Consider the following 15487-nt stretch of genomic DNA (forward strand, 5'->3'; position numbering starts at 1 on the left):
CAATGACTCTCTCTCTCTCTCTCTATCCAATTTAACGTCTTTTGTTCCCCATCATCTGGGGGTTAGACGTGCTTGCACATGGATGGGGAAGCCCCAGAACTCCTCATCAAATGCAAGTCCTTTTTTGTAGCAAGAGTTTTTACGGCTGGATGCCCTTCCTAACGCCAACCCAAACCCTACTGCTGGGCTTGGGACATGGGAAATGTGTGTTAAGTGCCTTTCCCAAGGGCACAACGTCTGGGTGCATGTCCGGACATGTCAGGGTACTCCACTGGGGATTGAACCTGGGTCTTATTGGTTCATAGCCGGATGCTCTGCCACTGTGCTACACAGACTGTAGTTCCAAAATGAATTAGATAGATAACTATTAGATAAGTATTAGCTTTAATGCTAACCCTTGCTGTGTAGTGGACCAATGGACTAGCCCCTGCTGTACTGAGTGCCCAAGGGCTATTGAAAGAGAGATGGGTGCCGCCCTATGCACCATCTGGTGTGGGGACTTTAAGTAACTGACCAACTTGCTGTGTTTCCAGTTTGGCAGCTTATGGGTTGGGATAGAGCTAGCATGTCTACTTGTTGACCAACGTAGGTAGTGAGGCTATGGGTCTGCCTGTGGTCAAAGATAGTTTAAGGCACATAGCTGCATTGTATATAACTGAATGTGCTGCTAACCCTTGCTGTGCCGTTTGTTTCCAGTCTGGCAGCGTATGAGCTGGGACCCGTTGCCTTGGCTCACCCGTTCGCTCACCCTGCTCTACATACACAGGTGGGTTAGGAATGCTGGTTATGGGTCATTATTAACCCATGCCTATATGGGTCATGACTTACCCATGCATATATGGGTCATGACTTACCCATGCATATATGGGTTATGACTTACCCATGCAAATATGGGTCATGACTTTCCCATGCATGTATGGGTCATGACTTACCCATGCATGTATGGGTCATGACTTACCCATGCATATGTGGGTCATGACTTACCCATGCATATATGGGTCATGACTTACCCATGCATATATGGGCCAGGAGTTACCCATGCATATACGGGTCAGGAGTTACCCATGTTGATCAATCAGGAATGATGATTACTATGGGTCATGACTAACCTCCATGAATACTTTCATCAGGTTGGTAAGTCACTGGATAACAAAGTCCTTTGTACACAACCAAGTGCTTTATTCAAACCAACATTTTGATGACCATCTGTCACCTTCCTCAGGGCTGTTCAGACTTGTTCTGTTACATGGCAGAAAGGTGACAGTCGGTCACTGAAATGTCGGCTTTAAAAAGATGATTGGTTTTGTACCAAGAACTTTGTTATCCAGTCCAGACAGTAACACTATTCCTGTGCAGTAAAGAAGAAGGCAATGAACCTTTGGCCATTTTTACAACAGTCACTTTTATGAAAAGAAAACCAATCTCCGACATATGAAAAGCTCATTAACTTTATGATCCAATTGTAAAAATCTGAACCTTTTCATGGGCTGTGTAAAATGACCTCATTAAAGATAATGGTACCTCAAGGTCACAACCTGATGGCTCAAGGTCATGACCTGATGTTTATTCAAGAATATGATTATTCAAGGTCAGAACTTGATGGCTCAAGGTCACCTGATTGATATTTATTTAAGAATACAATGCTTCAAGGTCACTGCATGATTATTCAAGGTCGTTGGGTGTGATTCTTTCTACTGCACTTTGCTACAAGCTGTGTCAAGGTTATTTCAAGGTCATGTGCACTTCTAACACTCACTCCTCTGCACTCTCACTATCCAGGTGCATCACCCACAGCACCCCCCCACCATCGCACCACCCCCCCACCCCGCAACTCTCGCACCGCCCCCCACCGCGGCCGTGCCCCCGGGGCTCACGCGGGCGCTGGGTCTGACCGCCGGCACCAACCCGCCATGCACGACCCTGTTTGTCGCAAACCTGGGGCCAAACGTCACCGAAAACGAGCTAAGGGACATTTTCTCTAGGTATGTCACTACGCTAAGGTTGCATGCACACATCCCTAAGCTCTGATAAGTGTCATTTTTGTGCCCAGAAATGATCAATTTTTAGGCCTTAGATGAGCTCTTATCTGCTGCAAAGTTTGATTTTAGCACAAAAATTGATCAATTCTAAGCCCAAAAGTACCTAAGAAGAAGTTTCTTTGGTTGCAACACAATACACATCCCGAAGCTATCATCCGTGAAAATGCCATTTGTGCACAAAAATTGATCAATATTAGGCCTCAAAAGTGGCCAAACGAGCTAAGGGACATTTTCTCGAAGTACGTCTCTACGCTCAGGTTGCATGTACACATCCCAAAGCCATTTGTGCATAAAAATTGATCAATCTTGGGCCAAACATGAGCATTTTTGCATACAAGTTAATCAATTCAAGGACAAGAATCAATATTCTTGCATGAAAATGGATCAATTCTAGGCCAAAAATGAGCAGTTTTGCATAAGATGGATCAATTTTAGGCCATGATGATGATGTAGGCCCAAGATGAGCTAAGGGAGGGCATAGCTTAGGTACGACACATCCCAAAGCTCTGATAAGCTGGAAAGTGTCATTTCTGTGCACAGAACTGATCAATTTTAGGCCCCAAATGAGCTCCTGTCTCCTGTGTCATTTGTGCACACAAAAAAATGATCAATTTGAGACCCAAAAAGAGCCGTAGGACGTTTTCTCTCGGTACTTCACTACACTGCATGTCACAAGCTCTATCTCAGGTCTGATGATTATCATTACTTTTGCACAAAAATCGATCAATTTCCTAAAGGAAACAAAGGACAACTTTTGGAAGCCCTTATAAGGTTTTCTCTTGATGCGGCCGAAGTTTGCCACTGGCTTTCGCATCCTGAAGATCATTTCTGATGAAAATTGTGACTAAAATAGAGCATTTTTAACCGACAAAAGAGCTTAGGGATGTTGCAACAGTAAGGTTGCCTCTCACAGCCAGCTTCACACCCTGGCACTCTTGTGGCATGACTGCATGTGTGCTCGTTCTTACTTCGTACTGGACATTTATGCACTGGAATCGATCGTTTCTAACTTGATAACGTTATGTGAAGCCTGAGCATGTATAATCTGATATGTGTGTCAATCTCTAACCTCATTTGCAAATTTGTGACAAGTTGTATTCATCTTACGCTAATTTGCATATCTGTAACTGTAGATTGTGGTGTCCAGTTTGTTTAATGTTTCATCTGGAGAATGGGAAAATCTTCCCTTGTCAGAAGAAGATGAAAATTCTGTTGTCAAATAGAAATTGAGGAAAAACTTAAGTACAAGCTGTTTTTAGCAGGTTGGATGTTGTAATGTTGATGGTTTCTGTTCACGTAATTCTAACTCATCAAAAACCTCCCAAAAATGTTTCATTAAAGGAAAAACTACCAGTGCTTGTCATTTCTGGTCATTTCTCCTTTAATAAAACATTTTTTTGGAGGTTTTTGATGAGTAACGTGAACGGAAAGCATCAACATTACAACATCCAACCATTCAGCACTAGGGACAGACCCATAGTTAAAAAAATGTATCTAGGTTTTCTCTTGAAATCTTGAAGACAGATGCATCAGAATGGTGCATCCAAAGTGTCAAGTGTGGCACTTCATTTTTGGTGATGCTGTTGTTTATTTGTTTGTTTATTTATTTGTTTGTTTGTTTGTAGATTCCCTGGGTTCAGCCGCCTGCGACTCAACAACAAGGGGGGATCCCCCGTCTGTTTTATTGAATTCACGGTAAGTTCAAACAACTTGTGTTTTTTTTTAAATCTTTATTCATAACGCAAAAGAAAATATATACATTAAACCATCCTTGAAAACAAGAACTACAAATCATAGTGATTGAAATAATAGTGCTGGTACTTAACAAGTCAGCAACATACAGTACCCCATTTGCCCCAGTACTTCTGCAGCTTTCCCCTCCTCATAGCTATAGAATATTCGACTTTGTGGAAGAAGTTCACATAATTAAGAAAGGATTGAAAAGTTACATGGTTGGCCTTTCTGCTTTTATACTTATAACTTGTTTGCTTCGTTGATGAAGGTTAGACATCCAGGTAGTAAGATAAGCCAAAAATAGATACTCAAGGAACTGGATAAAATCCTAAATTGTCTTAACCTCATTAAAATATCTATAATTCAGAGTTTTGGTATAAAACCTGGTTTTCCAGTCCTATCGTTAGTCACTGACAAAAGACAGCGGATGCTGTCTGAAATGTCTGACTGTTTCAAAATTTTATCCAGTTGCTTGAGTAATTATTTTTGGCTTCACCTGTTTGAATGTAGATCATAGCCAATAAATTACCGTGTGTTTGTGTCGTAATGCATCAGTTGGAGTTGATAACTACAAGTTTTACAATGGGACTGGTCAGTTCCACCACAGATAGATGTGGATACGTGTGGTCAGTTCTTGAGGTGTGGCTCTCCTCAAACATTAAGGACTGATAGTTTTACATCTCATTCAAAGGACTTCAACCTCTACCAATGCTTTGAAAATTGACTCCAGAACAGAGGATAAGATAGGAAATGGTTGGAAGGAAAACTTGCATCTGACCATGTCTGCTCCTGAAACTGTGTGTAGCAAGGTACAGACTTTCCTGCCTTCCAAACCTATGAATCAAATCTTCAAACTTGATATTCTATGAACCCACAAATTGACTTGGTCCTGCCTAACAGTTTGAGTGCTTAATAGTTTGTAAATTCCACGCTCAATTCAGCGGGGTTCAACTTGGCTCACCGATGACATTTACCAGGATTGGGAGTCGGGGTCGGGAGCGCCAAGTTCCTCGGTCCCGTGTTGGGAGGGCGACTCGAGGGCGATTGTTTTCGCTGAATCTACATAAAGAGTTTTCGGAAGGATTATCGCGAGAGGCGGGATGCATGACAAGTAGGCTGTTTTGTGTCCCTTTGGACGTGCCACAATCAGCGAATTTATTCCCACCTTTCCTGGGGGACGCTACGGAGCATGTTTAAGGCGCTCGATGCCTGGAAGGCAGATTTTCCATCTTTGCCGGTCTCACTTGGGATCTTTTAAAAATTCTCTCCTCCTTGAAACGGATTTAGTTTTCTGATGCAGCAATCCCTCTTGGTATTTGATGTATAGGATGGTATTACTATTAAACATTCTGCTCACTCTGAAGTTAAGAAATCTCAGTTGTAAAAGGTTGTGAACTTAAAAATGATTTTGAAGTGATTGTAGCTAACAGGCCCCAAGTTTGGATTCTTAAATGGCTCTTCAGTTTAAAAAGTATAGGGTGGTATTATGTTTGTTAAATTAACACTTCTGCTGACTCTGAAGTTGATAAATCTCAGTTTGTATTTGTGAAATAAAGGTAACAAGATTGTGAACTTTGTCCTAACTTTGAAGTGATGGTAAGTGACAAGTTTTTATTCTTGATTGGCTCTCCAGTTTAAAGAGTTGTCTCATCCAGTATTGTCCAGTTTTTGCTTAGTTTCTGCTCATTTTGAAGTACAAATTTAGAGAGATAAAATGAAACAATACAGAGGGTTAAGAGGAAAACTTGCACCTGACTATATCCACTCCCTAAACTGTGTGTACCAAGGTACCTTGAAAAAACCTGTTGTTATTATCTATGATTCCTTCACACACCCATTCTGTAAATCACTTGCTGCCACCTTGAAGTTAAAGTTCAGTGAAATTGTCCATTTTCCTCACACCGTGAAGATTAAGTAAATTACAGTACAGACTTTCTCTGACTTCGTTTTTCATTTCAATCTTCCAATTTTGCATTATCTGTTAAAATCTGTGAAACAAGGAATTGGACTGATGTGGCCTGAGAGCCAAAAGCTCACCATTGATGTAATCCGACACTGCGTGATGACATATCGCCACGGTAACCGCAGCCTTATATGGGCGGCGGATGTGTCCCGTCGGGCCGCCGGCTGATGATAGTTTTACTGTGGCAATGACCCTTGACCTTCTGCTGAGATTTGATGCCGGCGACCTTTCACCTTCCAAGTGAATGATGGGATACAGAGGGAAACTGTTGCTGGAGGAATGCTGATGAGATGGAGCAAGTTTCTAGTCTAAATTTTGTCAAAATGGAAGAAAAAAAACACTTTTACTCAGAATTTTTTCGATAGGGAGAAAGAAATGGATGTTCTGAAGGCATGTGTTAGTTGTTAGGATTTATTGAAGACCAGGAAACAAAAATTTTCTATTCAAGAATCTTTTGTTCTGGATTTTGATATGAAAAAATTAAAGAAAAGATGTCTTCTAGTTAGGATTTTCTTCTCAACACTGGGGAAAATAAGGCCTCTTGGTCTGGGTGTTCTTAAGGCAAATAAAAGTTTCTTTTGAAGGATTCATTTATGCCCAAGTTCCAGAGGCCATGAACTTGCCCCTTGCTCCCCTCTGTAATGTTGATCCTTCATGTTGCATGTTCCAGCAGGGCCCTATACGCTGCTACCGTCAAACTGAAGGAAGAAGAGCTGACTATCGTCAAGACCTTTTCAGACAGCCTGCATGTAGTACTATATTTGGATACAAAATAACCAATGTCCATTGTGTGAGTGCAAAGCTGATGTGTTATACAGAAGGACAGTTCCACAGGTTGAAGAATACAAATTCAGGTTCAGATGCAGACAGGGATGTAAAACAACTAATGCTGCTCCCCATGCCCAAAGTTTGACATGAGGTCCTGTTATAGAACATTAAATGTGTTGATTTATCTGCTGGCTGCCTGATGCATCCCCTGTAGTCTGCAGTCTGATTACTTTTCTGTTCTAAAGGTCACAATATGACCTGTGAACAGCATTTGTACTGACCTCTGACCTGTAACACACAAGTCACTGATGCATACCCTGTAGTCTGCAGTCTGATTACTTTTCTGTTCTAAAGGTCACAATTTGACCTGTGAGCAGCATTTAAACTGACCTCTGACCTGTAACACACAAGTCGCTGATGTATACCCTGTAGTCTGCAGTCTGATTACTTTTCTAGTCTAAAGGTCACAGTTTAACCTCTGAACAACATTTGTTCCGACCTTTAACCTACTGTTCGCAGTCACTCAGGTCGTCTGTAGTTTAATTACTTTTCTATCTATGGTAAAAGGTCACAGTTTAACCTCTGAACAGCATTTGTTTTGACCTTTGACCTACTTTTTGCAGTCATTGAGGTTGTCTGTAGTTTAATTACTTTTCTATCTAAAAGGTCACATTTTGACCTGAGAACAGCATTTTTTCTAACCTTTTACCTCCAGTAGGTAGTCACTGGAATCCCTTTTGCAGCATTATTTCATTCAATTGTCAGGAAAACTCTTTCTCATTCTCTTAAGAGGTTTTTATATAGTAGAGGGGGACAGTAAGCTTTGAGGAGGAAGCATGTATATTAATGTGTGCTGTTGTGATGTTTTGTTAAGATTTTGGGTGCAACTTTTTATGAAAAGTTAGCTTTGGGACATCCATCTATCATCAGATTACAAAGTACGCCCTTCAGGTCACCTTGAGAAGGTGATAGTCACCTGTTATGTCAATCCTTCCACTAATGTGGTAAATCTGAAAAAATAAATGGTAATATGTGAACAAGAGATTGACTTGATAAAGCCCAGTAACAGGAAGATCCCAGCGACCTTCCGATCGATGAAGTAGTGAGAAATAGAATCATTCTGACCTTGCTTCTCAATGGTAACTTGATCCGTCCCAGGAAGCTGGAAATCGAGTCTGGCGGATCCTGTAAGAATCAAACTTTGTTAGGCAGCACCAAATTGATTGGTTGGTTCTCGGATTTTTAAAAATTGTACTAGATTCAGATTCAGTTTATTCTGATTGGCATTGCATGTGACATTAATATAAAACAAAAATATCCACATGAATTGCGCCAATACTTACATGGCTTGCCATTGACTTAACAGTTACATAAGATTGCTTAAACATACAGTAAATTACATGATTCCTAATTCATGGACATTGATACATGATTACAAACGGTTTAAAAATTCTAACAACGTCCAGATGAAGCGTTGCTAAGATAAAAGTAACAGCCAATACTGACTGGTTTTAAAAGGAACTTCACCGCCCATTACATTACTGACGGCCACAAAGGATCCATCAACTGACATTACTGTAGAACAGACGTAGAGATCGGGTACAAATGAAAGTTCATGTCTTTTGGTTGTAGATTGCAACATCAACATGAAAACCAAGGTCTGTATCTTGGAACACACAGTTTGAGTAAGATGTAAGTCTTCAATTAGGAGCCCTCTTGGATGCTTAAGAAGGTCAGGATTTCGATCCCGACTAACTTGTGAGTGTTCTGTTAACTGTTTGCAAGCTACTGGTGAGGGCTGCAGTCCCTTTTAAAGTGACGGTTAGGCTTACTAGGACCTGCCTTTGAGGAGAGCCACACCCTTTATCTTGCTGCCAGGCACTGCGGTGTCACTAGTGCCCCCTATAGTTCAACAGTGGTACTGCATTTTGCTCCATCACCAATGAGAGTTGGAGTTGCTCCAGGACATTGTGTGTGAACTGGGTCATTGCACACCTATAACCCAGGTCACATCACAGATGGATAACCCATGCTTTGTACAAGGACATTCTGTGTATAACCCAAAACTTTGCACACTTGTAACTGAAGTTCCTTTGTGTTTGCCCTTATATATAATTAGCAAGGACATACTTTACGTGACCTGGGTACGCCTATATAACCCATGTATCTCCATTTCGTGCTTAAGGCTATTCTGTGGTCAGACTAGTATACCCAGGTCATTGCATTTACACCCCAAAAGGACAATGCTATTGGAATAGCAGCAATAACCCAGGTCAACAAAGATGTATAACCCATGTATACATTATCTCCATGTTTTGCCAAATGACATTCCATGTACATAATAACCCAGGCCATTTCACACTCATAACCCACGTTGCTTTATTTCCCAGGACATTCCGTGTGCGACCCAGGCCATGAACGCCCTTCAGGGATATGTGCTGCTGTCTTCAGACCGTGGGGGGTTACGCATCGAGTACGCACGCAACAAAATGGGGGAGGTGAGAATCTGCTTTTTTCCCCACATTTTTACATACATAAGTACATAACATGACAGCACATGTACACTACTTACAATTCCACAGATATACGCAGCTACATATTGTTACATGGACCATTCCCACTGGCTTTGTTTTTGCTGGGGTGTGCTCTCGAGGACTTTTTTAACGGGTGTTTCATCCTCCTGGATTTTCTGTGCTAGGGGGAGGCAAGAGTCTTGCTTTCGCTTTGCTCCATGCTTTTGCCTAGAACTAGTCATCACATAGATTGGGGCTGTCTCCATCTTTAATTTTTTTTCATGTCCCACTGGAATGTTTAACATAGTGTTAATTTTTCTTTGTCAAATCTGTCATTTTAAGCTCACAAAAATACATTTTCTTCAATTTCATCAAAAACAAGATTTTTTTTGAGAAGCAGGATGAAATTTGTGTACGTTTCAACAAGCAAATTTCCATCCTGGGACGGAAGGCCAGGTCCTCGAGACAGCCCTGTAGTCAACAGTTAGGTTTATTGTCTATGAGAGTGGCCATGATATTGCCAGCTCTGTTTGTGACATCATCACTTTCTGTTGTGTGTTTGACGGCTTGTTGATGACATCACCACTTCTGCGTTGTCAGTGCTTGTGTGTTGGTCTATGCTTTTTTCTGCAGTGTTGATGTTCATGTGTTGATAAAGTTACACTGACTTGATTTTATGGGCTACATCGATATGATTGTCATCCATAGAATCAAGTTAGTTGTGCCAAACAATTGTTGTTACGTGTGTATGTGACTACATGCTGTTGCAGCCTTGCTTAGTGCGTTAGCTTCTTGCCGTTGTCCTCAGAGCAGAGTACCTCCTTCTGTTGCAGCTGTGAGTAGTATGTAGTGATCCTTGCAACTTACTTTGTTGAGGTGTTCACTTTCATTTGAGCCCTTCTCTTCCACTGAGCCTGTCTAACTGTGTCCTCTTTCTCTCACATCAGCAGCTAAACTGATGACATCATCAGAGCCTGTGCACAATCCCCTGTGTCCTATTTGACCTTGGAATTCTGGTGGCAAGGTCGTAACCATGACGCTTTTCTCTTCTACTTTTCAGACACGCAAAGACGGGGAAAGGTCGACTAGCCATTCGCCAGTCAATATTCCAATTTGATGACATCATCAACACCATCAACGGTACCTCCGATGACATCATCAGCATGTTCATGACATCACCACCATTTCAATGACATCATCGAACTTTGTGTTGCAGACGATTCTACAGGGCAGTGACAGTGCGTATGCATATCTCATCAGGGTTCCGACGCCCAACTTGCAGGGCTGGGCCGTTTGAACCTTGACCCGACCCTACATGACACCATCCCATAATCCCACATCCAAGATGGGTGGTTGTGATGTCATCAGCATAGAACACAGCAGCACATTCCCTGGTCGCAGATTCAACATATCCATGGTGTGACGGGCCTGCTTCACAGAAAAAAAAAAATGAGAGAAAAGTTAGCACAACGTTCGAGGTAGATTTATACATAATGTACAGATCACCAGGGTGCCTCTATTTCCTACGGTGACTTAATGGGTGACAAGCTACGGGGTTCACATTAGAGTAGTAGCTGCAATATTGACATTTGCCAACCAATGGGACAACCTAGGGGACCAATCAGGTGCAACCTGCTTTCACATGTCACTTCTGATTGGTTCAAAGCTGGCCAATCAGCATCCAGTGTTTTGAGTAAGTTTGAACTGCATGAGAAACTGGATCATGATCAGAAGTGTAAAGCATTGGATGAAAAATGTGTCATGTGACGATCATCTGAAGGTCGTGTGAAGATCATGCGGAGATCATGTGATGGTCATGTGATGTGCATGTGAAGATCATGTGATGGCCATGTGATGGTCATGTGAAGGTCATGTGATGATCATGTGATTGTCATGTGAAGGTCATGTGACGATCATGTGAAGATCATGTGAAGATCATGTGATAGCAGTATTTGTGTCTATTTTGTATCCCCTGGACTCCTGTTTGGTTTGGCTTGTTTCTCATGGACTTAACTTCTCGTGAAAATGGCCTTTCTATGGCAGTACCACAGGGCAATGCAATAAGATGTAATGGTCAGAACCCAAAGCAGCGACCATGATGTAAAGTAACGTAAAGACATATTTGTAGATACTTTCTGTAGACTCCGTTCCACATGGCTTATTTGTATAGTGTACCAGTGCGGCTATCAGCAGTGGAGCTGCTTGGGGGGTGTGGGGCCTTGGTAATCAGGTGGTGACATTGAGAGGTATGGGGCCTTGGCAATCATTAGTAAAACATGTATCACTAGAACAGCATGGTGGGTGGCACTTAGACTGAAAAGGAACCCCCCATATTGAATGTTCAACGACCCATTTCTTGATTGATATGCACTTGAATTGGAATGTTCGACTTGAATGTGGGGGGGACTAAGGATATCAAAACTTGTGCGCAAAGATGTGAAGTAGTGACGACCTTAGAATGAACGCTTAGAGGACACTTCAAGGTCGTAGAGAGTTCTTGCTCTGACCTCACCAAAGTTTTATGACCTCACAGACAGAGAAATTCATATCAGATGACACAGAGTACTTACAGAATGATATCAGATACCAAGTAAACCAACATATGCAATATATATCTATATACTCATTGTAATTTTGGCGACACCTCAGGGGAGGTGTCATTTCAGTTGAAGGGTTCAGCATGATGCGAAATATGCAAATAGAATCAGGGCATGACATGAATTTTTCTGTCTCGAGGGTCAAAATGTTGATCATGTGACAAGTTAAAAGCATTCTGGGTAATTTGCATGGTGGATTCTGGGTAATTCTGCATGACCAATCAGGTAAGAGCATGACGTAACTAGGGTGAACTAGCCTCAAGTGCCTGAAGTCAAATATTTATCGCAGAAAAAAAAAACATGAAAGAAACTTAAATTTTGGTTGATTTGAAAGAGAAGTATCAAATTAATTATGTATGTACAGGAAAATACTGACTTAAGCATATACATTGTAGTAACGTATACAAAGTATGTATGTCCTTTTTCTTTCTCTACAAGATTTTGTTTAGTTTCTTTTGCTTGTAATTTGCAGTGCAGAAAAGTGATATGTTAGGATTGAAATGTGTTTCTGCATTTTTGTTGCAATGACAGATCATTCATGCAAATGAGTTAGTAAAATGTAAATGAGTTTGCAGACATGCAAATGAGTTTGCAAACATGCAACAGAGTTTGCAGACATGCAAATGAGTTTGTTGAAAATGCAAGAGTTTGCAGACATGCAAATGAGTTTGTATGTATGCAGATGAATCTGCAGACATGCAAATGAGTTTGCAGACATGCAAATGAATCTGCAGACATGCAAATGAGTTTGCAGACATGCAAATGAGTTTGCAAATATGCAAATACATTAAGAATGATTGCACAAATAAGCTTGAAATGATGATACTTTACTTATTAGTTCATGAACAGGCAATGAGTACAATCATGCGATGTTGATATGTGATTTCGTGAGAGACAAAGTTTTTGATTTCCACCTTTTGTTGCTGTGTAAAAAAAAGTCTGCTTGATTCTGTTTGGAAAAGTTTCCAAAGCCACGTTTTTTGGCGACACCTCGCAAACGGAGCCATTTGAGATTGATTAACCTTGAGCTTGATGCAGTCAACCTTTAATTTGAAGGTTTCTCCTTTTATGAGTTAAGTTGAGAGAACAAAAACTTCTCCAAAAGATGCCACCGCTTTTTTTTTGTTTATTAGTTTTTGGAAGGAAGTTTCTCCTGACTGTGTTTAATTTACGATGTAGTTGATATAAAGTTATATAAAATTATCAAGATGAAGATATGAAGATTACAGTAGAGCTTCGGATGTATTACTTGACAATCTTGGATTTTGAGATATATGTTCTATTTAGTCTGTATTAGCCTGTATTTGAGAGTTTAGAGGTAGAACTTGTTACTTTCCCCAGTTTGGCTTTGTGACGTGAAAAGAGTTGTTGTGTCGAGGGGTTAAAGGTGAGGGGTGAGAGGTTGTACATAATTAGAGATGTCATTATGTACTGCAGTATTTATTTCTTAGTTCTATCCTCTGCAACTTTGAACAAAACCAAATTTCCTTTCCCCACGTATTGAGTACTGCTAGGAATGGACTGGTTCGAACGATTATTTTCAAGTTTGTATTTATTGTAACCGACGGCGACGCTGTGCAATGAACTGAGATTTTCGTTTCCATGGCAACACATCAACTACCGATTTTGTACGACTTCGCTGACCGACAAAACTTTTTACCAGGTTTTACTCAACTCTCTGCTTATATTTTAATAAACTGAGGATTAATTTTCCAAGGAGTCTGGATTTGTCTTACTTGTGTGTGTGAATGTGTGTGTACGAGTTTGAGTGCATACATATATATAAAGAGAGCATATATATATAGAGAGAGAGCGGGAAAGAGAATATATGAATATATAGTGAATATGTAGAGATAGAGCAGAGTATATACATATAGAGTATGTGTGTATAGAGATAGAGATATATAAATATGTATACATATATAAATATATGTATATAGAGAATATATATATATAGTATTATCTAAACTCTACATATATATATATATACATAAAGAGTATATGTTATACATATATACAGAGAGATAGTATATATGTATGTATATATGCCTACATCTTCATAGAGAGTATATTTAGAGAGAGAGAAAGAGTATATATATTAGAGAGTATAGACATAGAGAAAGGAAGTGACACTACATATACATAGAGAAAGGGAGCCAGACAACATATACAGTACAGAGAGAGGGAGAAAGCGTTCAGAGAAAGTCTATCTTTAAAATAGAAAGATAGAAATATACCATGACAAAGTAGAAAGCCCGACAAAAACGCCTAAAAACACGTCAAAAACCTGCCGGACCCACTCCTCTGCTTGGAGAGTAATAGGGGTACAGATTGCCGCTCGACAGGGTGCCAGATGTGACACTCTCCCCGTAGCCGACTCCCTTAGCACACAGTTTACTCTATTTGGCCAATTACTTAAGCTCTACCAGCCTCTGCGGGTCGCTGGAAAAAGAGTAGAAATTGGGCAAATAGAGTCAATTATATGAAGGGAGTCGGCTACGGAGATAAGGTCCAATATTGCAACCCTGGATGGATGGAAATGTTACCCTCCATGGCCAAAGTCCCCCGGCAAATGTTCTCTCTATAGCCGACGCGGTTAGTCTGGTAGAGACTACCGATTTCTACTGGTAGAGGCTGGATTGTCAGATCGAACAGCTCTTCGCGGTTAGGCCCCCGTTCCACAAGACTGCGCTCTCACTGCGACCCCGCTGCGACCTAAAGCCCCTGTCACACTTGTGCGTATATTCAAGTCCGCATGAGTTGCGTATTAACATGTTTGTGGTCTAGGTTAAGTTTGCAGCCGAATAAGTGATTTCTTAGGTTCGATCACCAGACTGCACAACGTTGGGTCAGAGTAGGAAACAACCTTTTCCCCGCGAACCTTACTTAAACAAAAAAAATGTTAATGCGTAACTCACGCGCACTTGAATATACGCACAAGTGTGACAGGACCCTAAGCTACATTCGTGTAACCCCAGATTTCATAATTTGAATATCTTGTTAAAGTATGACTGAAACCCCAACAAAACGCACAAAGCGTGAAAAGATTCGGGTTTTTTTAATCTTCGAAATTCGTTGAGCGCTCTGTTGAATTTGAGGTCGCAGAGAGCGCGCGGCGAGAGCGCCGTCCTAGTGGAACGGGGGAAATAACGTATACAGGGCTTTGGTGCGACAGGTCGTCCAATAATGATAGAACCGCGCCGCAATTAGTCTCCACCAGACTAATGCTAGGGTCACATTTCCAACCCGGGGCCCGGACGGGCAGTCTTTGGGAACGAAAAGTATGATATAAAAGACAACAAACACACAAAACGCACAAAAATTATCTATGAGCATAGCTTGTGCAAATATATTGACATACACTTTGATTTTTCGTTTCCGCAAACAGCCCGGCCGGGCCCCGGTTAGGAAATGTGACCCTAGCATAACTACGCCGGCTATAGGGAGAATATGTGCCGGGGTTTCACTTGCAGGCTCCTAGGATGGCAGATTGGACCCTCTCTCCATAGCCGACTCCCTTAGCACTCTATTCACTCTATTTGGCCAATTTCTACTATTTCCCAGCGATCCGCGGGGCCTGGTAGAGGCTACGCCGCGTGCCTGAAGCCGGTGTGTTACGCGGAAGGGCGGTGAGGCCGACTGCGCCATAAAACAAACCGTACAAACTCTGACGCAGGCAATTGATACGGCCGCGTGGCGCGTTGGATACACCCGATCCCTCGATCTCGGAAGTTAAGCAACGCGCGGTCCGGACAGTGCTTGGATGGGGGACCAACCAAGGACGTCCGGATTGCTGAAGCCTCACGAAGCTTTCCACGAAATCGTCTTCCGGGAGGGACGTAAAACGGGGGTCCCGTGCTCGAGGAGGTGCCT

General features: G+C 41.5%; 1 protein-coding gene across 5 annotated transcripts in view; it reads left to right on the plus strand.

The window, feature by feature from the left end:
- Nucleotides 1-13330, plus strand: part of LOC136425471 (RNA-binding protein with multiple splicing 2-like) — a 150053-nt gene extending 136723 nt beyond the window's left edge. For 3 of the 5 annotated variants that reach the window (XM_066414354.1, XM_066414353.1, XM_066414355.1), the window contains 5 exons: nt 697-766; nt 1780-1982; nt 3665-3734; nt 8895-9002; nt 10234-13330. In XM_066414354.1, coding sequence (XP_066270451.1) covers nt 697-766; nt 1780-1982; nt 3665-3734; nt 8895-9002; nt 10234-10314 — 532 coding nt within the window. In that variant the 3' untranslated portion in view covers nt 10315-13330. Of the gene's footprint in view, nt 1-696; nt 767-1779; nt 1983-3664; nt 3735-8894; nt 9003-10077 lie in introns of all 5 variants that reach the window. The other 2 variants (XR_010754050.1, XM_066414356.1) reach the window with 2 other exon arrangements.
- Nucleotides 13331-15487: the final 2157 nt, after the last annotated feature.

The sequence above is a fragment of the Branchiostoma lanceolatum genome, chromosome 19 (assembly GCF_035083965.1).
Source record: "Branchiostoma lanceolatum isolate klBraLanc5 chromosome 19, klBraLanc5.hap2, whole genome shotgun sequence".
Lineage (NCBI taxonomy): Eukaryota > Metazoa > Chordata > Leptocardii > Amphioxiformes > Branchiostomatidae > Branchiostoma > Branchiostoma lanceolatum.